Source organism: Pygocentrus nattereri, chromosome 24 (assembly GCF_015220715.1).
Source record: "Pygocentrus nattereri isolate fPygNat1 chromosome 24, fPygNat1.pri, whole genome shotgun sequence".
NCBI classification, from domain to species: domain Eukaryota; kingdom Metazoa; phylum Chordata; class Actinopteri; order Characiformes; family Serrasalmidae; genus Pygocentrus; species Pygocentrus nattereri.
Window position 1 is genome coordinate 7,782,012 of NC_051234.1, and position 25,159 is coordinate 7,807,170.

The 25,159-nt window shown below is 42.1% G+C and overlaps 1 protein-coding gene and 1 long non-coding RNA gene across 2 annotated transcripts in view; one reads left to right on the plus strand and one right to left on the minus strand.

Annotated features, from left to right (window-relative positions):
- LOC108426360 (zinc finger protein 804B) overlaps positions 1 to 4,506 on the plus strand; it is a 216,976-nt gene extending 212,470 nt beyond the window's left edge. The window contains exon 4 of the mRNA XM_017695781.2: positions 101 to 4,506. Coding sequence (XP_017551270.2) covers positions 101 to 3,569 — 3,469 coding nt within the window. The 3' untranslated portion in view covers positions 3,570 to 4,506. The remainder of the gene's footprint in view (positions 1 to 100) is intronic.
- A 12,400-nt stretch (positions 4,507 to 16,906) lies between these two features.
- On the minus strand, positions 16,907 to 21,103 carry LOC108426343. Its single transcript, XR_001857764.1, has 3 exons — positions 21,076 to 21,103; positions 17,148 to 17,193; positions 16,907 to 17,015 (listed from the first exon to the last, which is right to left on the minus strand). It is a non-coding gene; the product is annotated as an uncharacterized LOC108426343 (long non-coding RNA).
- Between the last annotated feature and the right edge of the window lie 4,056 nt (positions 21,104 to 25,159).

Consider the following 25,159-nt stretch of genomic DNA (forward strand, 5'->3'; position numbering starts at 1 on the left):
TCTATAAGGTCACAGACAGGCAACTTACCTCTTGCATATATGTATACTTGTATAGCATATTCTCAATATAACCGCTTTATAAAATGTTATGTTTTGACAGCGAAAAGGGAAAGAGTTCAAAGTTAAGAGCTCCAGCCAGAGACTCTCGTCAAGAGAAAATCAGACTGAATGGAAATGACAAACCAAGCTCCAGGCAAATTTCATCTCGTCAGGGCCAAACTGAGACGCCATCCTCTCCAGACCTAACCTCCAGGGGTTCTTCCTCCATTCCTGTGTCCACCAATCAGTGCTCTCTCCAGGTTCAGCATTCCTCACCAGTCCCTCAGGTCCCAAAAGAACACCGGCGCCCTAAGGCAGGGGTCTCATTCTGTTTCTCCAGGCGAGCTCAGTTAAAGCTGGACTCCTGTGCATCAGTGTTCAATGATGGGCTGGATGAGGCTAGTGACCTGAAGGAGCTCCAGCGACACCGGCAGAGACTGGCTCTACAAGCCCTTTGGGCCCGATCTCCCTCACCCACACTGAGTCAGGAGGACCACAATCTATCCCTGGAACCAGAAGCCCTAGACAACAATCCTCTACAAAGGCGACAGCAGCCAGATCAGGATGACAGCCTTGAGATTCGAGTGAACTACTGTACAACAGAGCCAGAGAGGCAAGGCTGTCCTGACACACATCATCCAGAAGCTGAGAAGCAGCCAGATGGTCCAGAAGACAGAGCAGCTGATCAGTGCCAGAGACACAGGCAAGAGGAGACTAAAGGGGAATGGGTATTGCTGGAGAGAAGCAGCCCAAGGAGCCCCAGCCTTACTGCTCACACACAGAGTGACTTGGCTTCTGATCAACTCCACATACACAAGGTCTCACATCAGGACTTACCAAAAGGCATAAAGCAGGACACAGTGAATGTCAAAAACTGTCTGTCAGACACAAAGATAGCTGAGGATGGTTTGGGGAGTAAGAATCTTCCTTTCATAAATGTTCTTGGTAAAGATGGGACTACACTAAAATGGCCTTGTGAGCTTATGCAGTACACCTCAGATGAGCCTCATGTATCCTACAGCTGCAACCCACACTGCTTGAATTTCAAATGCGCAGAAGGCAAAGAGAAAAGCACAGAGTCAGGGGAGACAGATGTCTGCGCTGTCTCCGGCCTCCCAGCCCAGTCCGACCAAGCAGAGGAGCAGGCCTGGGATGTTCTGGAAGATAAATTAGGTATTTTAAAACCAAAGAGACCCAAAAACAGGCGGTGGATGAGAGCTTGTAGGCGTAAATTAGATGCTGTCAGGAGGCACCGGGTGGGCTGTGCTCTCCGCTCCCAGACACTTGCCAGAGGACACTTTGAATTCAAAGGCACCTCAGCAGACGCGACTTGCAGTGAGCAAGGATGCGGCGAAAAGGGGCGCAAGCTTGGGAAGAGGAGGAGATCAGTGAGGGATGAAGTTTCGAATGAAAGTGACACTCCAGAACTAAGCTTGAAAAGCATCGTCATCAACTCCCTTTCTGCCCCAGCAAGGCAAAGGCGAAAGCGGCGGAGGTTACCGTCTGCTCTTCGTGCTGTGAAACGCAGGACTGTTCCACCCACTACTGTTCAGTGCACAGTGGGGGATGAGGATAATTACCAGTGGTGTCGTAACATCTGTGAGGCTAAACGAGACGCTAGCATGACCCCCTACAGTGAGAAGTCCAGCTCGTGGAGCATCCTGTCAGACTTGAGCTCTGATGGGGAATGGCCTGCTTGCCAGTGGGGGAGATGCTCTTCTTCTCCTGGGTCAGCTTCCTCTTATTCCTGGAGGAGAGGACATAGCCAACCCTGGTCTTACATCAGAAAATCCAGTTACAGCTTCCCTTGCTATGGTTACAAGCAGAATTCAGACAGCCCAGGTAGAGATACTGAATACAGAGAGGACTACTGGGATTACAGAGACTCAGAAATCTGCAGGGAGAGGAATTACTCGGGGGTTTGTGACAGACCCTGTATTATTGAGCGGAGATACAGTATCAGAAAGCATAAGAGAGCTCTAGAGGAGAATAGACATAGATTTAGAAATAACCGAAAGCCAGGGACAAAGAGAATATGCTTCTACAGAGTCTATGACAGCCCAGAACACCAGGACACTGAAAGAGATTGGTGGTGTGAGAGGCCCAGCCCTGACAATAGGAGGCGTCGAGAAAGAGACAAGTTCTGGTTAAGCCCAGAGATCAGTCACAGCAGGCGGTATGAGCGGTCCAGCCCTGGGTCCAGACATAGCCCAGCTTCCTCTAGTACCACTAGCATTTCAGAGCTCAGCGGAGATTGCAGCTCTCACATTAAGCCATCCTATTCTGAGCATAGCCAAGATCATCACAGCAATTTAACATGGCCAACCGATAGATCTACCAGGACCAAAATTTCCCATTCTCCACCAAGAGAGAAGAGTTATTCATCATCACCCATGTCTATCGCAAGAACAGAGACAGTGCAGACAGATACTCGATCCGTTATTTCCAGTTCTAATCCAAATGCAAAGCCAGAACCTGTTACTCCCAACTCCACTGCTTTTACAAAGCAGAGCACATCACCTAATAAAAAACTCACAGGCAACAAAACACGTACTTTTTCACTCCCATTGATTGGTAAACTCCCCTCTATAAAAAGAGGAATAAAACAAACAGGAATTCTCAAAGAAAAAAGTAGCAGTCGCAATAACCAAGTCCAAATATCTGTCAATGGTCTATTAAAACCCGAAAGCCAAGCATTATCTGAAAATGGACATAGCACAGCCACACGGACAGAAAGACATAATTCATTAAACTCGTTCCAAACTTGTCTACTGATCACTGATGAGAGAACAGCAGAACCTTGTGCAACCTCAGAAAACACACCTAACTCCTTGTCTCATGAACACCTTATGAAAACCATGGAGGAAACATCAGAGACTTCAGAAAATCAGCTACCAAGGTGCCCCACTCCTCCCTTAACAGAACAGCCAATAACATTTACAGAGGAGGAGATTGACAAGTACAGACTTCTCCAACTTCAAGCCCAGCAGCACATGCAGCAGCAGCATCTCCAAGAGCAACAGGATATGCCCAGACAACAACCCCCTGTGGATATGCCTCCTATGAACCATATACCTATACTTGCTCCAGAACCTTCAAATCAGTCTATACCTGCTCCTTGTCTGCCATATGCCATACTTCAGCACGGAGCCCTCTCAGCCTTTTCCTCTGCCATCTCCTCTCCTTCATCCTCTTTTGCATCCCACCATTCCCCCACTGCACACCCTACTCTCCATACCCCTCTGTCACAGCCACACTTCACTCCTTTTCCATTCCCCAGTGCATTCTTTCCAGGTCCCCCTGCAGCAGTGCTGGCGGCCCGTCCCCTCCGCCTGATCCCAGCGGCATCCCTTCACCAGCACCCTCATCCTCCTGGGCTAGCCCTTCACCCCCTGCCCCACACCCACTTGCTCCCAACTGTATTCACTCCGACACACACGGCTGCTGCTGCTATGCTGCAAATCCACCCCCTATTACACCCTCTGTTCCACAGCCAGGACCTTCAGAACCACCCTGGTCCTTCCAGCTAGTCTTGGTTGACAATAAGAGGAAGGAAAAAGACAAATGGATATAGAGAGAAATATTCCTGAAAAGAAGAGATATTCTTACACTGGTACTCATAAGCCCTCTCTAACCATAGTATCCCATACATGGTCTCGCCATCATTCTCAGTCTCAGCCAAAGGTTTTGGTGAGGGTTTTTTTCTTTGTGTGTTTTTTTCTTGTTCGTCTGTTTGTTTGTCTGCTGAATCTGTGAACGGCAGTGTAGGTGTTTGTGTTGGCCTGCCTTGACACCCCATTCTTCGTGTCAGAAGCTTGATTCATTTGAGCAGATGGGTAAATGTTTTTTACCCTGCTTAATCTGAGCTGTAACCTATGGTTAGATGGCAATTTGATTGAAGTCCCTTCAATTAGTACACAGCACACAGCATTTGCATATCATAAGGGATATGCTAATCGGAGGGTTATTTTCATCCAGGTCTGAGAGCCGGAGGAGATGTCAGACAGCCAAAACAAATCATGGATTTGACTTTAGATTTTGGGGGGGTTTCAGGAAATATAGTTCTGCATCAAAATGATCGACTTTTCATGTATGAAGATGGAGACGAAGGGTAGATACTAAAGCGCAGCATGCAAAGAATTTGTCGTGTCTTATGAACCAAGCATATTGTTTCTCTCTCTGTCGTTCAGTCCAGTGAAGTGAGGTGAAACACTGACTCGATAGGCTGCAGTATGGAGTTGCAATAATGTTTTCAATCTATTTAAAGGTCTAAAGCCTTCAACTGTATTTATGTACTGTACTTTCTAATGTAAATACAACAATTTAACAAAAGAAGGTGCATACAACCTGAACTCGGCTGAATTATGTTCCAGAGACTTTGTATTTACTCTTATTTTATTAGAGCCAAACGTTTTCTCATCTGTAAGATAAGGTCATGGGATGAATAATAAACTGAATGTCATTTAAAGAAAACTTTGTCTGGTTATTACGGCTGTCCTGCTAATTTCATTTTGTCACTGACTGTGAAGCAAAGAAAGGAAGGAGAAAGTGGAGAAAGCCAAATGCAATTGCCATTTGCTTGGAGGGGGATTTCAGATGAGTTGGCATTTTAATCCCTCACCATATCTCAAAAGAGACCAAGTACATTCCAGGCACAGCATATCACTCAAAGACAGCATTTCAAATGAGTGTAGCTTTATCGCTGTGATCTAAAGGAATGGGAGTTTGGGCTAATGATGAGATTCATTGCCAGCAGTGCCCAAATAACACAACTGTGCATTTGTGTTAATTAACTCTCACCGGTACCAGTCTGCTATTCTAGCATGCACAGTCCACTGACTCTCTTTGGCTCTAAAAGGATGGATGATTCATAACATGGAAAGCAGCAATCCCCACACTGCTAATTCCAAGGATGTCAGCCCTGCTATTTTCTGTAATCAAATAATGAAGTGCTGATTGTCCTTTAAAGCACTTAAATGTATATCATCAACATACAGGATGCAAATGGGAGGGAATTATACATATCCCTACAGAGCCGTCCCATAAGGCAGAGTCCACAGTTTTCTTTAATTTCCAGGCAAAACGGCCATTAATTTTCCAGTTGTCAGGGGAAAAAAAGCAGAAAACATACATTTCATATGTCCACCCTTTCCCTTTGTTACAGTTTCCATTGTCCCCAGGAGATCTGTTTTCAAATTCAAAAGAAATGTGCATTATTTTCACACCTGCAAAGTTCAGTCTTAGAATTTGGTAACATTTTCTGCTTCTGACAGTGCAAAACGATCCCAATCGCAAATTTGGACTCAGTCCACAAAACTTTTTTTGTCTATTTCCTTTTCTCAGTAACAGCTTCTTGACATCCTTTCACACTCTTAACATTTAGTTGTCTTCTCAGAGTGGAAGGATGGACAGAAACACTGGTAGATATTTTCAGATCTGAAGCTTCTTCCTCTCAAGAATGAGAGCTTCAAGATCTGTTTATCTGATGGTGACCATCCTGGTGGACTACCAGGTCTTATACGGTTGTTAGGATTCCAAATATCTCTGGATCTTTTAGAATTAATTGAACTCCAGTGTTGGAAACTCCTGTGTTTTCCCTTCTTTATATCTATGCTATATCTCATATATTACGTCTTACATCTTTAGCCATTTTAGATGCACTTGAGAGAGAAATTTATGAAGCAGTTTGGTGTGTTGGGTAGTTGCTTGTGTGGAAGTATCTCGTTTGGAGGGTGACACTGTCACTGACTTCTTTGGGAGGAACCTTTGTTGGGAGGACACAACGGAAACTTATTTTAAAGCTGAAGGATGGAAGAGTTAAAGTGACAGTAGTATGCACAAAAGTGAAGAGTGGGCACATTAAATACTGATAGACTTGATATTTTACTTAGTGTGGGAGGCTTTTGTGGAATTTACTGTTAAATTCATGTCTTGATTTTTTTTTTCCTGACACGGAAAATTGACTCATTCATACTTACTGGACATTCTGACTGAAAACTGATGAAAGGATGGTCTCTGAATTTTGTTTGTTACTGTATATCATCACTGTCATAATAAAGCATCATATCTCCATCATACCTCCTTGAGGAAAATGAAATTTTAAATAGAAAACTAAATTCTCTGGGTTTTTGTTTGGTTTTTTTTTGTTAGAAATAGAAGAGAATGATTAAAATGCTGTACACGCCTCAGTCCATATAGTCCATATAAGGAAACTAAGCTGAAAAAACTGCTTGCTTTGAATTCATTGTTTTTGTAATGTCATGAAAAATCTCATTGACAGATATTCACTTATTTAAACTCAAGCCTAAGATGCTTTTTGAACAAGAGAGGTCAGTAACAAAACTCTTTTAATTTGAAGGGATAAAGAGAGTTTGCAAAAATGGCCATGTAAAAATTAATTCTAAAAGTTTTGATGCATAAAACCACACAAATTTTGTAGGTGGTGCTCATGGATAAAAGTAGAACAAAAGATGAATGCAGGATATGGAGCGACTCTATTGGTCCATTTATTGTTAAGGTTCACACCGTGAACAAGGCAGCTGGCATTTTCAAATGCCATAAAAACAGAAGTTATAAGGTTTTGAGATGCAAGCAGCAATATACACCAATTGGCCACTTTGTTAGGTACACCATCTAGTATCTAAACCCAGTGTCCATTTACCATATTGTAGTTCTACAATCACAGAGTGTGGTCCATCTGTGTCTCTACATAATTTGTTAGCCCCCTTTTACCCTGTTCTTCAATAGTCAGTATTCTCACAGGACCCCCACAGAGCAGGTACTATCTGGGTGGTGGATCATTCTCAGCACGGCAGTAACACTGACATAGTGGTGGCATGTTCCAGTGTGTTGTGCTGAGGTTTTTAAACACTGTTTGCACTCACTGTCCACTCTAGTAGACACTCCTACCTTGTTGGTACACCCTTCATGACTGGCCATAGGACACTGCTCACAGGATTCTGTTGGCTGGATCATTTTGGTTGGTGGACTATTCTCAGTACAGCATTGAGCAGCACTGCTGTGTCTGATCCACTCGTACCAGTGTAACACAAACATACTAACACTCCACTACCATGTCAGTGCCACTGCAGTGCTGAGAAATGATCCACCACCCAAATAATCCCTGCTCTGTGGTGGTCCTGTGGGGGTGCTGACCATTGAAGAACAGGGTAAAAGGGGACTAAAAGTATGATGGACTGCAGTCTGAAACAGTAGGAATACAAAGTGCACCCACGTAGTAAACAGAGTTGATAAAATGGACAATGAGTGGAGCTACAAGGAGAGGTACCGAAAGAAGTGGCCAGTTGGTGTATATATGGAAGGATAGTAAACAATGTACAAGAGATGAAAGAAGGACAGAAATGACCAAAGGAAGAGAGAGTAAGACAAATGGTCCCAGCTGGTTACGTTCACCAACCAGGTAGGACAAGTGCATTTGAGGTAAAAGGACTCCTTCCTGGCACCTTTGAAATTTGAAGGATGTATTTTTCGGTGATCTTTGAGAATCCTCAGAGAGTCTGGAAAGCTGACCAGCCTTCAGGGTGAGGAGGAGAAAAGGGACGATATGTTTGGAGGGGTCAACTCGCCCTCGGCCTAATTACGCCTCCCACACCCTGGCGCTCTGCTGGAAAGTGGACTGGCGGCGCTCTCCTGCTCCACAGGACAGCACATCAAACAGACTGCGAGAAACGGAGAGTGCCGATAATTAGCAGATGTTTCAGAATAAACTCACTCTCGAGCCTCCTGCTCTCCTCCTCCCTCTCACTCAATGTTTAATATTGAGCTTACAGACTCAAAAAGGGAGGGAGGCAGGAAGGGAGGGAGAGAGATGGGAGACAGAAAGCAGCAGAACATGAAAGAGATTAATTTGGGCTCTTCTCTGGGTCATTTAGAGTTATAGTGTGCTGAAATGTCCCAAGTGCAGCCAAGGAACTTAGCAGGAATTTAATGGAGCCAAGGATTCTGAGTCTGAAACAGTGTCACACTGGCATTTGTAGAAATAACATACTGGCACTTCTTTAGGCTTTTAGGTGCATTTGATGTCAACTGCGCCATGTGTTTAGGTCTGGCTGCTTTCCAACCCAATTTCTCTTTGAAAATGTGTCGACAGCCTTACCGAATGCTTATGTTCACTAAGGCTATAAGCCCAAGCAAAATAGGGCATGAATATTTCAAAGAAGGCAGAGATAAAGGAGAGAGCCCAGATTTTTTCTTACTAGTTAGCCAACACTGACTTTTATTGCTATAGTGTTTTTCAGGCCCCTTCACCACCCCTCAGGTCACAACACCTGACAGGTACCTGTGGCCATTATGGTAAAATGTGGCCCTACATTATGTTAATTAATTCTTTAGTAAGTATTTCCAATGCAAAAATGTTTTGCTTTAAATGTTCTCCATTCTTCTGGGCTAGCACCCCTGAGCTTCAAAAACAAGAATTATTAACTGCTTATCAAGCCATGGGCCCACCGGCAGGCCCAGTTTTATTACACACTCCTTTAACCAATGAAAAGCTCCATTAGTTTGCACTGAAGTCCCTGTAGTTGCTGAATAATAAGCCTGGAATGTTAAGGGAATGTTAACTAAACATGGATGTGCACGGGTACTCAGTTGACCATTCGGGATGCCCAGTATTCGAATACCGATATCCAGGGACGGTTTGAACCTTGGGACTATTGGGCAATGCACTCTCAAAGGGTGAAAGAGGAAATTTTGGTAACACTTTTTATGAATGTCACATTAGTAAGAACCTATAAAACACATAACATGTTATAATGCATTCATAAGGCATTATAAACATGGTTATAAATATCTATAAAAATGAATTACACTGAATTACACTAACGGTGGTGTACACTGAATTTCCCACATTGGGTAAAATACTATTGATGACAGCACAAGCAATGACATTTGAAGCCTGTAATGCGCTTCATTGTTTATGTTTGTGTTTTAGTAAATACTTCAACCTGAAACCTCACTCTTAACACTGGAGGGGGCTTTAGTACTGTATGCGTCACTTTACTTAGAGCAGATATATAATTTATAATCTGTTATGAACAGTACTTATAATGCATTATGTTTACAATTCATAATGCATAATAAGCCTGGCTATAACGTGTAATTGCCTTGCTTGTGAATGTCATGGTTTAATCAGCAAGAAGTTGTGGTCTTTACAGTACCTATCCCATCATCAGGAGAACGTGAGTTCGATCCCTTGTGATGCTACAGCCATCTGTAGCTGGGAGTCCAAGAGAGCACAACTGGCCTTGTTCTCTCTGGGTGGGCAGGTGGCCCCCTGTTTCCCCTTTTCACTCAACACGATGCTAGTCAGCTGACGCAACAGAACTGGTGATTAGTGTTCTCCTCTAAGCATGTTCAGCTGTTCAATGACATGGCAGTTCCAGGAGATGCAGCAAGCCAGCTTCACAGGTCTCAGGAGAAGCCTGTACTAGCCTTGGTACTATCGTGTGTTCGGGGAGGCCTAAGTAGTGGGTGGAATTGGAGATGACTAAATAGGAGGAAAATAAATAAATAAATAAATAAATAAAATTGTTCTGTGTGACCTGGGCTGCGTTCAGCTCCAACAAAATGTAACAAAAGGTTTATTTAATTAGAAATGGTGGTGACTTGTGTTAAGGCAGGCGTTGCAATTAAGGCCATTGATGCTTATCTTACAAAACCGTATATATTTGTATTATCGCAAAAACATGCCGCCATTGACCCTACCCCCCTCCCACCCCAACTGCGTCCGTATTACATTCATGACCTGACCTAATCCAGTGCAGTACAAGGCTCTGTATCATAAAAATAACTAAATGTTTGGCATTTTTTTCAAAGAATTGTCAGAGCCTGAACATCTTTAAATGGCTTTAAATATGTGTTTAAATGCAGGAGGAGTTTGTCCTCTAAAGTCTTCAACTGTTGCAAACACCAAGCTGCATTGGCTGTGTTTGTCGAGGACTTCTTTTGCCATTCAAGTCAAAACCAAACCAAAATGTTTTGAGATTTAATGTGGGTTAATTGGGGCAGCGAAATATCTTGTCCCATCTAGTGGTTACTATGTGATGTGCACTGTAACGGTAGTATGTACTATTAGGCTGTGCTACATTCATTTCTCTTAACATCTTCGCTTAACAATACAAGATACCTTTTTTTAGATCTGCTTCACCTACAATAAAACATTTCATGATGCAGAGTGAATCAAATTATCATGAGAGTGAACACAATTTTATTTGATTAATGGAAAGCTGGTCTCTTTCTCTCTTGAAGTTCAAAGGTGTTTGTGATGGCAAACAGATGGTTGACAGATGATGTTTATCTGTTAATGACCACAGTTGGTTGTATAGTCATTGTAGAGCCAAAATCATTTTATTCAAGAAGATGTGTAGAATAAATTCCTGGACATCTGTCCACAAGTGCTGTAAAGTATAGCTGATGTAACAACTGGCGATTGGTGTTCTCCTCCAAGTGTGTTCGTCTGGCCCATGAAAAGATGTGGTGGCTGGCTTTGCAGGTCTCGGAGGAAGCCTGTGTTTGGTAACATCTAACTAGTGGGTGGAATTGGAGACGACTAAATTGAGGTAAAAACTGGGGCGGGGGGAGAACACCGTCCAGATTGTTCTGACAGATTCTCATATTAAGGCACTTTTTTGAACTTTAGACACTGCAGTGCAGTTGCAATATGTAGGGTTCTGGGAGGACTAGCACTACCAAAATAACAATAATGCAAAATAATTGTATTCAAGAACACATTTATGATGAATTTCTGGATATATCTGCCCACAAGTGCTGTAAAGTATGTAGGTTAAAGAGATTTTTTGTTTATGGCAAATGACAACAGGCATTATAGCCCCTGTGAGGGATTTGGCAGGAGATCCTACTACTGAAGGCACTATTCAGGTACTTTTGTGGTAGCACAGAAAATATACAGGCCAGCATTGTACTTTGCTACCCTGAAACATGAGTGCTTAAATGTAAATGTGTTGCATTGTTAAGGATGTGGCAAAGAAGGCAGAGGTTGTGCAGCTGTATCATTAACTATTGTTCGCTGCATCCAGAAACCAATGAAAATGTATTTCTCTGACAAATAACATATTGGCACAACACCCTCTGAGAAGAAAATACCGTGTGTTGTCAGCAGCCAATGTGATACAAATAGATCTGTTAAGTCATCAGCTCATCTGAAGAGGCAGCCTCCCTTACTTATCCATTACAAACACCTGCCTGGGCTGTTTTTGAATAATAAAAAAAGTTCCTTTTCATCAGGGTTGCACAACTATAGTCCTGTAGGGCTGCTGTCCTGCACAGTTTGGTCATTTACCTGGCCAAACATACCTGATTACACTCACTTGTTAATTACTAGATTTAGTGGGTGTGTTTCAGTAGGGGGATGACCAAACTGCTGGACTGAGGTAACAAGGTAAGCACTCAATTATTTGCCCTCCTATTGTTTTTCCATCCAAGTTATTAACCAAATCTCCATTCATGGACACTTGTTGCTGTTGATACTTTGTATCTCCATTTTTTTTTTACTTTTTTTCCAGTTTCTGACCATTTCAAAATACCTTTTGCCCCTTACATTGTGTGTAAATTTCACGATGAATGGACCAAAAGAATTGGCCTAAAATGACTTGGAAAAAAGTCTGGTTCCATTGACTTACATTGAAAGTAAAGTAGGTTTTTTGCTTCTCCTGTAAAGATACCATTTTTTTTTTCTCAGCACGTCACAAAATTCATAGCTGTATTAGTTCAGCCACCCTCCTGGCTTCAATATAGCATATTTCTGAGGTATGTAAAAAAGCTCACAGTGAGAGCTAGCCAGCCTTCACAGGGCAGGATTAGTTGTAATGTAGTGTTACTACCAAAAGCCTTATAAAAGGAAACAACTGGAGAGGGCCACATGTTCACCATATGAATTCAAAACGGTACTTTTTTTTATTTTTATGCACAGATTCATCAGTATCACACCATATATTTGTAAAATAGTCATTTTTTTGTTGTTTTTAGCTCTAATTTGTGGTCAAAAACTACATTTTCCAAATTTGGCCCACTTTCCTTTTCACAAATCATTTATTTTGAGGATTATTTTTATGTATTAAGGCTGGAACATTCATACGTTCAAACAACATAGAACTGCACCGAATTGCATCCATTCACCAGACTTTTCTAGTGACTGTTAGAATTAGCCCCTCCATCTGTTACTATTAGCCCCACCTGTGGTGTCAGCTGTAACATTTGCACTCTGCTTTTTGGCTGAGCATTTCAGAAACAGTAGGTGCTGGAAATATAGTTTATGATTCCATTTGTAGCAGAGATTTATAGGTGAATTTGTATAAAAAATTCCTACTCAATTTCCTGAAATAATTAAGCAAAAAAAAAAAAAGGTCATATTCATAAAATGCACCCCAGACTTTAAGAATGAGAGCACATGCACCCACTCAGCGGATGTATTAGTACATTTAAAAAGCTTTAACTTCACTTTAAAGCTTTAACTTTAACTTTCACATTCACTTTCGATGAATGCCACATTGGTAAGCATCTATAAACACAATCATAACATGTTATAATGCATTCATAAGGCATCATAAACATGGCTATAAATATGTATTAAAATACATTATGTTGTAGTCATGCTTACTAGGCATTATAAATTGTCACCATAATGCATTATATGTACTGTTCATAACAAATAAGAGCTCATAAGTTGTATTTGTCCGCTCTAAGTGAAGCATACTGTACTAAAGCCTCCTCCAGTGTTAGGAGTGAGGCTTTGTGTTGAAGTATTTACTGATACACTAAAACATACAGAATAAAGCTCATTACAGGCTTCAAATATCAGATTCTAGTGTTGCTTTCAGTCGTGTTTTACCCAATGTGGGAAAGTAAATGTACACCACCGTTAGCTTTGTTAGGTTCAGAGGAGGGGATCATGGGTACTTGGTTTGTTGTAATGTAACGTAAAATAACATAAAAAGCATATTGTAGCAATAATTCTGGGCTGGAAAGCCTGTCTGGAGCATCGGAATAGCAAGCAAGCAAGCAAGCAAAATTTATTTATATAGCGCTTTTTACAACAGGTGTTGTCACAAAGCAGCTTTACAGAACAATCAGCATTACAGAGAGAAGAGAAAAGAAGAGAGAAACTCCGGGTCCGAGCCCCCATGAGCAAGCCAGCGGCGACGGTGGCAAGGAAAAACTCCCTAAAAGAGGAAGAAACCTTGAGAGGAACCAAGACTCAGAAGGGGAACCCATCCTCCTATGGTCGACACCGGACAGCGAACATTATTAGTAAGAAGTATTATAGGAAAGTGGGAAAAGAAAGAGAGAGATCTGAGGGTGAGGACTGCACAGCGCTGTACAGCAAGAAGCTCAGTGGTGGTCAAACCGGTCCAGAAGGCTGGTGAGCAGCGGCACCAATCAAGGCAGTAGAGGCAACAGCATCAGGCGCACAGGATGGGCAGCTGATCAGCTCGGCAGAGAAAGGAGAAGAAAAAGCCCCGAAGGGGCTGAAGCCCCGAAGTTGCAGCCCTAACAGCACCAGCAGTGAGACATAAAATACTGGAAACCTCAGGGTCTAAATAAACTCTGTATTTCTCTTTACTTTACGATCTCCAAGATGGGATTGAATTCTTTCGTATTGACAGTATTACATGTTCTTAACGCTGCTTATAATGCATTACATTAACAATTCACATTGTGTAATAAACATGCTATAAAGTGTAATTCAGTGTAGTTCATGTTTTTATATGTTTACAATCATGTTTATAATGGCTTATGAATGCATTATAACATTTCTAGATGCTTACAAACGTGTCATTCATAGAAACCGTTACCAGTAAAATCACTGTAATGCACTGCCTCTCTTTGCATAGTGCTTTAATACATGTGGACACTCAGCCAGGCCCCCAGCCCTGCACATCCCACTGAACCCCCTACATCCACCATGGATCCCTCTAGCCTCCTCTCTCCATCAGCGTGTCAGAGTTTATTAGATCAGCCCTGAAGTGGAGTGCTACTGTTCTTTGCTCTCCACGCCCCCTGCCTGTGCAGTTAACTCCACTCCCCCTGCGGCTATCTGTGGGAGGCTGTTTAGCACGTATCAAAGCAACAGGATGCCTCTAAACACGCAGCACGTGGCAGACGCGCTCCTCTCATCTCCCATTCCCTTTCTCGCGGGCCCCCATTTCATCTAACACAGCGCCCCCTGGAGATGGACATCCCACCCGCAGCAATGATGAAGAAATCTGGTTTGATCACAGCAGCAGAGGCGGGCTTCTCTTCTCTCATTGTGAATTATGCTCAAGTTAGATTTAATGATGACTGTATGAAGGGAGGTTCTTTGCTAAGCATGTCCAGATCCCAAGCAGAGAGACAGAGGGGGAAATGAATGTCTGTTCGTGGTGATGGACAGTAACAACATACTATGTCCTTGACCTAATTTGCTTAATGTGCTTAAAGAAATGGTTTGACGAGGTATTCCTTTCTGACTACTTTATTAGGTACACCTACATTGTATCTACAATTATCGTCTATTATTATTTAGGTGCACGCAGTGCATCAACGAGATGGCCAAAAGTCACACCATGTCTTTATGGACCTCACTTTGCACACAGAGGCACAGCATTAGCATTAACCTTTTCAGCTCCTTGAGACCACCGGTGGTTCCAAAATGCTCATCATATTCTTCATAACTTTCATATTTCTCAAGCTACATTCTAAGGGTGGGTGGTCGTATGAGAGCTGGACTGTCTTCTTTCCAGTCAGATAGATGGTGATGTCATTAAGTGAAAGACTTTAACTTTCAGTTTTAACTTTTAACTGAATTTTTTTTTTTTCTACTGAAAGTCGACCCATTTTTCCACAAATCTGGGCTATAAACTAAACAGATGGTGTCGCTTCAGTGATCTGCTCTGTAAAAATGTTTTTTTATAAAAACAAAATGAGTTTTGGCTTTCAGCCGTAAATTGCAAGCATATAGCTATATGTGTGATCATAAAACACGTTCTGTTAATTTGAGGGGAACTAAAAGAAAAATTACATTTATTTCGTGCAGTTACTGAATAACTTCTCGTGATTTGGTCTTGTAAATTCAGATGGAAAAGTCAAAATACACCCTGGTGAAAAGCATTACCCTTCCCTAGAACTAAGGCCAAACTCTGAAAAACAGCCCCAGCTCATTATCCCTCCTCTACCAAACTTTACTCTTGGCACTATGAATACTTGGTAGGCAGTTGTTCTCCCAGCAAACCCAGATTCATCCATCAGACTCCATGTTTTCTAGTGGTGCCATGCTTAACATCCCTCTAGTTGATGCTTGGCATTGCATATAGTAATCTTAGGCTTGTGTGCAAATGCTCAGTCATGACAACCCATGGAAACTTCCAGTGCACAGTTCTTGTGCTGATGTTGCTTCCTGAGGCAACTTTGAGAGCATATCTGTCCTAAAGGTTTTCTTCTGGTACAGAAGAGACCATGCTCCTACTGATGTTTGCCAAGCATTGGCCCCCTTTTTTGCTTCAAACACCTTGAAAAACTAAAATAAAATAAACATGGAATTATATAAGCATAATACATTAGAGTACATGAGTCTCTGTTGGCTAAAAGGCATTTCTCAGCAAAATCCACTCAGTGTCCATGAAGCTTTAGCTAGCCATGTAGCCATTGTATTTCAACCAATGTTCTCTCAAATCCTGCGTTTACATTGATTTGTGGAATGGTAAATGAATATTACAAGGGTTCCAACCAGCGCCAGCTTATGAAGATCCTGGCCACTTCCTATTCCCCTCATTATATCAAAAACAGGACTGCAAAACAGCCGAGGGTGTCCACAAGTGAGTCCTCAAAGAATGGGAGTGAATGAAGCTCAGTGGCTAAAAACGACAAGTTAAAATAGTTTCTAATCCTCCAGAAATTTTATTTAATTTTAGAAAGTGGGAAGATGTATTTCACTAAAGAAGCAAAGAAAACCCACCTGTATGTTTCCTTTTTTCTAGAGAAAACGGGTTTTGAGCAGCAAAACACTGACATTACTGCTACTGAGTGCTGATTGGTTGGTGAGCGGAGCAGCTCATTGGCTGTTTGCACTGATGTCATGTCAATGTACATGATGAGGTGCTATTTTAAACTCCTATAACTTGAGTTTAAAAGCTCTTAAAAATAAAACAGCCGTGTTAAAATGTTTTATTCTGTTCTGTGTGGAGGAAATGAATGAACATTAAAAATGTCCTCTGGTTCTAACAACATATATATTTACTTCCCCAACCAGCCAGCCTGATCACAATCACAGCATATGGCTTATTCAGCGTAGCTCATTGGTTTGAACATAGGGGTCACTACTTGAAACATGGACTGACCCAAAGTTATAATTGCAAATGGGTCATTCTACAGAAACATCCATTTTTGTGTCCCTAGTGTTTACAGATATATTACACCTGGAAAACACATTTGGGTTACAATTTATTCATATATTTCAAAAGTAAACAATAAGTTATTTTATCAATCACTCATTCTTGAGCATCAATTTAGCAGTACTGCTTATTAAATCAATTATGTAGAATTCCAAACACCACAGAAGAGCTCATTCCCACAGACATGTGTAAAGACTGAGGCCATATTTTGAGGTAAAAACCATGTTTTTCTGCCATTTTAATTGCACTAATATATGCATGCCTATAAAATATGAATTAAATGACAAAGAAAAAAGCCAAATGAATATTATAAAATACATCATGAAAGATCCCCAGTAGTCGTGTCAATGGGGTTACTGCATAACAACAAAAAAAAAAAAAAATCTTATGTTTAAATAGAAGTCACACTGATGACATCACTCAACTTCCTTTTACCTGTCTTCTGAAGATCTATGAAGAAAACCACATGGTGTGTCCACTGTGTCTTTTCCATTATCAGACATCTCGTTTAGCTCATGATTTCATATGAAGCTTTTAGCCGAAGTCACCGGTGTGACCTTTATTCTTAGGCAACTGTGGAAAAATAGAAATACAAATGGATTAAGTGACATATTTTAGTGGATGTTCCATGTTGGGCAACATGGGGTTTGATGCTCTGTAACAGATGTTTTAATGCATGTTCAATAAAAATGTCTTTGGTGTTACCTTTCTTATGTGGAACACTAGTGAGAATCGGTGACACCGATGACACCTATGGACAGATAGAACCAAAAAAAAAAAGGATATTTCTGTAGAATGATCCAGACATGATTACAATATGGTAGCACAGTAACACCCATCCTGATAAACGATTTCTCTGATAAGAGCCTTCAAGACATTAAGAAAACAGCACAATTTTCTATAACAGCTACCGAGAGGATAGGTGATTTTAAAGTCCATGTGCTCTAGCACTTGTGAATGCCCTTGGTTCACCACTTTGTGCATGATTTGTTTGTGCCCATTCATCAATGGTCGGTATGAGTGGAGTGGCTTGGTTTAGCCAGCTGGAGAGGTGGTGCCATTATTCATCACTCTAATACAGAGGCCCAGTCATACCCTGCTGCTTTGCCCTATCCACTTCATCCACACTGATGCTGAGTTCCACTCTTCCAAACAGCATCCCTACTGCTTTTTAGCCTGTGGTGATCCACAACCTTGCTCATGAAATGAATGTTCCTAATCATAATCATAGCTGTTTACATAACCATTATATATGCAAGTTCTGCTTTTCCAATACACCCAAAAGCTACTTGAGCGCTAATAATGAACCTTAAACTTGCTAACCTCGAGTGGGAGTTGAAGGCCAGGTCTTTGTGGTGCAGATGTATTTATGTGGACATTGTTTTATAGATGTTATGCATTTAATATGCCAGACAAAAGCAGCTGACAGAAACGAGCGTACGAACAAAGCAGATGACAAAACAGCTGGACAGCACGTATCATCAGCATCTAAGCCCACCGACCTACAAATAAGCAGCACAAGACCTGTCACAACCAGCCTGTTCAGTCAGCTCAGCATTCGGCAAATACCACAAAATTTATGAAAGCTTGACAAATAAAATAAGTCTAGCAAAATGACTGCCAATATACACAGAGCTGAAAGATAATATTCAAAATACATACAGCAGGCTGGTAAAACTAAACAAGGCAGCATGAATATATTAAGCGTCTATAATAACTATGTAGTTACACATGTATAACATGCAACAACATTAACTACTCATAATTTAGTCAATGTTACAAGTGGATTAGAGAAGTACTGCCTATGTTAATCTTCCACACAGGAACTTTCCTGTAACACAGTGTTAAAGCTACACTTTAAAATAATGGACCGTTCCTGTGTAGTTACTATGTAATTACTGTGTAATAATGCAGTTTTAATATAGACATTGCTTTGGGGTAAATGCAACACATTTAATTAATGTAATAACAGTTACATGTTAATATAAGGGGACGTCTGCTGTTCTGTCACAAACACAGAATGGTTTGAAGCTGATACTGGTTACAGTGTCACAGCAGTGACACTAAGTGTTAGGAAAGCTGGCAGATACAGTGTAAGTAGCATCTTAATGCAAGTTATTACGTCCTTCCTTTTACTGCTCAATAAAGTCTTCTAAACATTTGCTATTACCCTTGTGTAATTACATGAGTGAATAGGCTGTTACAACTATTAAGATACACTTGTGTTATTACATGTGGCAAACCCGAAGTTGAGATGTACTTCTGTAATCCACCTGTAACAGTGACTAAATCATTAGTAGTTAGTGTTGTCGCATGTGTTGTTCACATGTAATTACACAGTTATTAGAGAGACAATATAAAGTGGGACCAAAATTTATACAGCATACAATTATGAAACCTCTCTGGACATAAAAGGCAAAGACCAGTTTGGTGTGTAACAGAACTGATTCGTTTTTGGGCCTCAGTATTTTTAGCAGGATATGTAACCCATGCTTACTAAACCTGTCGGCAGAAGGCTTTGACTGGAGAAAAGGTGCCTAACTGTTTTAAAACAGTGTGTTAAGTTTGCATAGCCAAGGCCACTCAAACGGTCGAGGGTGTTTTCTCCAGCACCCTCAGAAGGTTGGGGTGTCCAATGCCTTTGAGTATCATTGTTATTTTACAATAAAAAAGTAGTTTGGTGTAGATGGTTACCAATGAGTGCCACCCATCACAGGACAGGTTTGATTCCTGAAACCAGTGCTCTGTTGACATAAATTTAGAGGATGTTCTGTAGTGTTTAAGTGATTAAGTGATACTTTTTTGATCCCACAAACGGGGAAATTCCACCTCCGCATTTAACCCATCCGTGAAGTGAAACACCACATACGCACACTAGGGGGCAGTGAGCACACTTGCCCGGAGCGGTGGGCAGCCCAATCCATGGCGCCCGGGGAGCAGTTGGGGGTTAGGTGTCTTGCTCAAGGACACCTCAGTCATGGACTGTCGGCCCTGGGGATCGAATCGGCGACCTTCCGGTCACAAAATTCATCTTGTTCTGTTGTGCGTGCGGAGAACTTGCGGTTCTGATACGTGCAGCTCTTTGCCACAGCTGCGCTGCTATCATGCTTACTTTCTAGGAGACTGAGAGGAGGGAAATCACAGCCAGCACATTCTTAGTGCCACCTCTCTGTGAGCTCCCACACCACCAAATCAGTGAGCCCTCTAAAATATAAGTGGGTGGAATGTGATTATCCAATCAGACATGAAATAAATATTTTAATCATTTTAAAATATCATCCTCATTTTAAACATTCTGGCCAACCTTAATATGTACATAAATATACACCATATAGACAAAATACTGGCACACCCCTCCTATTTAATTCAGGTGTTCCAGCCACACCCATTGCTTACAAGTGGATCAAACTAAGCACACAGCCTTGCAGTCTTGATAGACACTGGCAGTAGAATGGGTCATACAGATGAGCTGAGTGACTGAATATGGCACTGTTATAAGATGGCATCTCTGCCACAAGTCAGCTAGTTTGTTTTGCCCCTGTCAACTGTAAGTGGTATTATTGTGAAATAGAAGTGTCTAGTAGCAACGACAGCTTAGCCATGAAGAGCTAGACCACTCAAACTCACAGAGCAGGGCTGCTCAATGTTAAAACACAGTGCCTATCCTCTGTTGAATCATTCACTAACAAGTTCCAAACTGCCTCTGGAAGCAACATCAGCAAAAGAGTTGTGAAACTCCTAATGCACAAAATGGGTTTCCATGGCTGGGCTACACACACGCCAAAGATCAAAAGGCACAATGCCAAACGTGGGGGTAAAGTGCACCACCGCTGGACTCTGGAACAGTGGAAATGCATTCTGTGGAGTGACAAATCACGCTTCTCTACCTGTCAGTCTAAAGGAGGAGTCTGGGTTTGGCGGTTGCCAGGAGAACATTACCTGCCTGACTGCATTGTGCCAGCTGTAAAGTTTGGTGGAGGAGGGATAATGATATGGGGTTGGTTTCAGGGGTTGGCCTAGCACCCTTAGTTCCAGTGAAGGGAAATCTTAATGCTTCAGCAGACCAAGACATTTTGGACAATTGAATGCCTCCAACTTGGTGTCAACAGTTCAGGGAAGAACCTTTCCTGCTCCAGCATGACTGCGCCCCAGGGCAAAAAGCGAGCTCCATAAAGGCCTGGCTGGGTGAGTTTGGTGGGGAAGAACCTGACTGGCCCTCAACCTCAAACACTTTTGGTATGAACTACAGCGGAGACTGTGAGCCAGGCCATCTCATCGAACATCAGCATCTGACCTCACAAATGCTTTTCTGGATAAATGGGCAAAATTCTTACAGGAACTCTACAAAATCTTGTAGAAAGCCTCCCAGGAGAGTGGAAGCTGTTAGAGCTACAAAGCAGGACCAACCCCATATTAATGCTTATGGATTTAGAATACAATGTCATAAAAGCGCCTGTAGATGTCTGAACACTTTTGTCCATATAGCATATAATGTCCACCTTGTCAGCCTGGCCCATTAACACAAATAGAAACATCAGCAGAAGGCTTTCACATTAACCTGAACAATATTTTACCAAAGATATCTCTGCTTTAAAAGCACTGGATTTTGTGTACTTTTACAATTACTGCTTACCTGCATACCATCCTATGCAAAAGTTTGGGCACCCCTGATCAAATTGTGGTCACGACCTGACAGGGAGAAGACGAGCGCAGATAGTGAAATGAGGCTTTATTTAAAGGGGCAAATCCAAAAGAGCTGTCAAAAATGGGCCAAGGTCTCAAAGTTAGGAAAATAAGCAAAATACAAAACATACCAGAGCGGTTAAACAGTCCAGGATTTGAATCACGGCAGATCAATATCAGAGGCAAGGCAAAAACCATACAGGGAGAATACACAATCATAACAAGAACACTTCATAGAGTTGGGACAGAACCACTAACAATATTCAGTGAGTACAACAGGGAACAAAGGGGTATATATACTAGTGGGACCAGGTGAAGGCAATCTAGAACTCAGATGACTGAGACCTGGTTAGAGTCATGTGATCTGTGGGACGTGTGATGCAAGAGCCCAGGGCATTATGGGAGTTGCAGTCCGAGGGTGAGTTTTCACTGTCAGAGACAGGTGCAGGCAGAACAGGAGTGCCAGAAATGACTGGTGTGACAAGTGCATGTTATGTTGCTTTTCCAAGTACATTTAAATATATAATTATTTTTTATTTCCTCATTTAATATATTGGAGAATTTAGGATACACATCAATCAGACATAATATTATGACTTTGATTCTACACTCATTGTCCATCTTATCAGCTCCACTTACTGTATAGCTGCACTTTGTAGTTCTACAGTTAAAGACTGTAGTCAATCTGTTTCTCTGATACTTTGTTACCCCCTTTTACCTGTTCTTCAGTGGTCAGGACCCCCATGGACTCTCCCAGAGCAGATACTATTTGGGTGGTGGATCATTCTCAGCATTGCAATGACCCTGACGAGTTTTTAAACACTGTGTCCACTCACTGTCCGCTCTATTAGACACTCCAACCTTGTCAGTCCACCTTGTAGACGTAAAGTCAGAGACAATAGTTCATCTGCTGCTGCACAGTTTGTGTTGGTCATCCTCTAGTCCTTCATCAGTGGTCACAGGACACTGTTTGGCTGGATAGTTTTGGTTGGTGGACTGTTCTCCGAAACAAGGCGGTGGTCATAATGTTATGCCTGATCAGTGTATTTTATATATTTGAGTATATTTATATTTACATATTTAAGTGTGTTCCCTGTGTTAACTTTTCAGGGACTATTCAAGCTTTTGCATATGACTGTATCCTACCATACGCTGTAACAGTGCCAGTACAGTCTTACCCCCTACACTCTAAATGGATGCCATGGTTAGATCAGCCAAGGTAAATAGAGAAGAGAATCTACGTGCTCAGAATAAGTAATACCCCAATGCGCCAGCTATAATTAAAGTTAGATATGGTAGAGACTGCCTTTGATCCTTCTTCTTATAACTTTGTTTACCTCAGCCACTCTCCAGGAAGCTTTTTCGGATTGGATCATGCATCTTTCCTCCCTCCTCCTCAATGTAAACCTTCCTTTATGCCTGCATTGTGTTCAATATAGATTCTTCTGAGGAGCCAAGGGACATTAGAAAGCCCTTTTCCGAAATAAAGAATAGAGAAGATGGAGCGGGTCGGAGCGTGTGAATAAAGAAAGTGTTCAACATCAAAAGTTTCACTTACATTTAAAACAACTGCAACTCAAATTCAATATTTTTATATACATTATTTTTTATTCGAGGGTCTACACAGATACAGAATTACAGACACTTGTGTATCGCTGCTGTTGGAACAAAACCTCAGAACTGTAAAATGGTTTACAGGAGAAGGAAAAAACCTACTTCACTTTCAATGTAAGTCAATGGAACCAGAGTTCTTTCTAAGTCATTTTGGGGCATTTCTTTTGCTTCTATCATCATGAAATTTACACACAATGTAAAGGGTAAAAGGTATTTTCAAATGATGTCATAAACTGAAAAATGACAAAACAGCAGCGATATGGCCCATATTTTACCTCAGAATCAGAACTAAAACAATTAGAGAAGAAGAAGAAGCAAAAAAAAAAAAAAAAAAAAAGACAAATATATATTCTCATTGTAACATACCAGGCACTGGGGCAGGATGCAAGTGCAAGTTGCTTTTATTTACACACAATGCAGAGTTCGCAAACACCAGGGCATAGGAGAGTGGGACAGATAAATCCAGAACAAGGTAAAACAAAGCAAATGAGAATTCAACCATGAAACAATACCAACTCCGAGGAGATCCACACAACAGGATATAAAGACACACAGTGTAAGTCAAAGGGACTGAGCAAACAGGTATAAATACTAACAGAAAACAAGAAACACCTGAGACTAATGAGAGGGCGGGGCCGGGAGACAAAGAACAGGTGAAGACAGGGCAGGACAGGGGAGGAGCCAACATGACAACAAAAGCACATGTCAAAAAAAAACAAAGTCACATGGCAGATAAACAAAAAAGCACAGCACTTGGAAACCAAGAAACAGGCAAACAGAAAGACCAGGACAGAGTGAATGGATGTTACACTCATAGTAATGATCCAGATCCTGGGATTGCAGTTATTAAAGCTAAAGCGTAACATTTAGACAGAAGAGGAGGGGAGGGTGCTAGTTAGTGGGGAGACATTTCAGCTTCTCAAAATATGCAAACACGGATCCCAAGTTGTATGGAATTTTACAGAAGCCTTTCGAGATGAAAACTCAATCTTTTCTCATTTCTAATAAGGAGAAGCATAAGATCGCAGAGCCACTGTGGGGTCTTCAGTAGATATGGAGATTTCCAGTGAATCAATATCCTCCTTCTTGCCAGAAGGGATGCAACGGCCTCCTTAATCCTGTTTGGAATGCTTGAATCTGCCTTAAATAAACTTGGCACAAGCTCTAGATTGAACACTTCTGATAAACAGTTGGTACCTGCCAACCAAAAACTTGACAAAACAGTCCAAAACATATGCGTTAGGTCAGCTTCATCTAAATGATCACATAGCTCATCTATCCCATGTTGAATTTTTGCTCGTTTCACCTTGCAGCAATGAGCCCTGAGGAGGACCTTGAACTGAATAAGGTTAATCCGTGCACATAACGAAGATCTGTGGATTATGTTCATAGCTGATTTCCAAGTTTCTTCACATATAGTCAGAGCCAACTCTTCGTTCCAAGCTTTGTGAATTATGTAGGGGAGCACTGTTATTATAGATTCTTGAAAGTAGAATAGAATAGAATTCAGGACCATTAGCCAACTCTGTTTGCGCACAGAGGAATTAGACCTCCACGTTTAACCCATCCGTGTGTAAGGGGGAGCGAGGAGGCGGACGCACATGCTGAGATAAGCGAGATTTATTAGGGGCAAATCCAGGGTCATGGTCATAACAGTCCAGGGTCAATGAGCCGACACGGACAGATTTAGGGTAGGACATGACGAGCACCAACACAAACAAAGACCAGATACAACAGAGGGCACAGAGGCAGAAACGGGCACAGAGGCAGAAACTCAAGAGGCAGGAACAGACACAGATGGAGACACACCAGACACAGGAACAGACGAAACAGAACGAGGACAAAAAATGGAGGGAGGACGAGGAGGCACAACAAAAAACGACGCCGACCGGAGACACAGGACGAGGAAAACAAGAACGAATAACAGACCATGCAAAAGACAGGGGAACAGGCACCAAGACAGACACAGGAACGGAAACGGGCACGGAAACAGAAACAGGAACAGAAACAAAAGGAGACACAGGAACGGGAACCACAACGGGAAAGGGAACCGAGACAGACACAACAGTAGGGAACAAGACAAATCCAGGGAATGAACAAGGCAGAAACAAGGGAATGGAAACAGACACAGAAGGCACAGAAGGACCACGGGGAACAGACACAGACGAGGGCGGGATGGGTGGGAACAAAGGGGATGTAATGTCCACGGAGGCAGGCGGGCCTGCTACGACGTCCACGGAGGCAGGCGGGCCTGCTACGACGTCCACGGAGGCAGGCGGGCCTGCTACGACGTCCACGGAGGCAGGCGGGCCTGCTACGACGTCCGTCTCTTGTACAGGAGACAGCAATCTACTCATCCACAGGAGAGTCTCTTGTAGTGTGAGACTGCTCTGATGCATGAAGGGCGGGTCCGGAGGCGC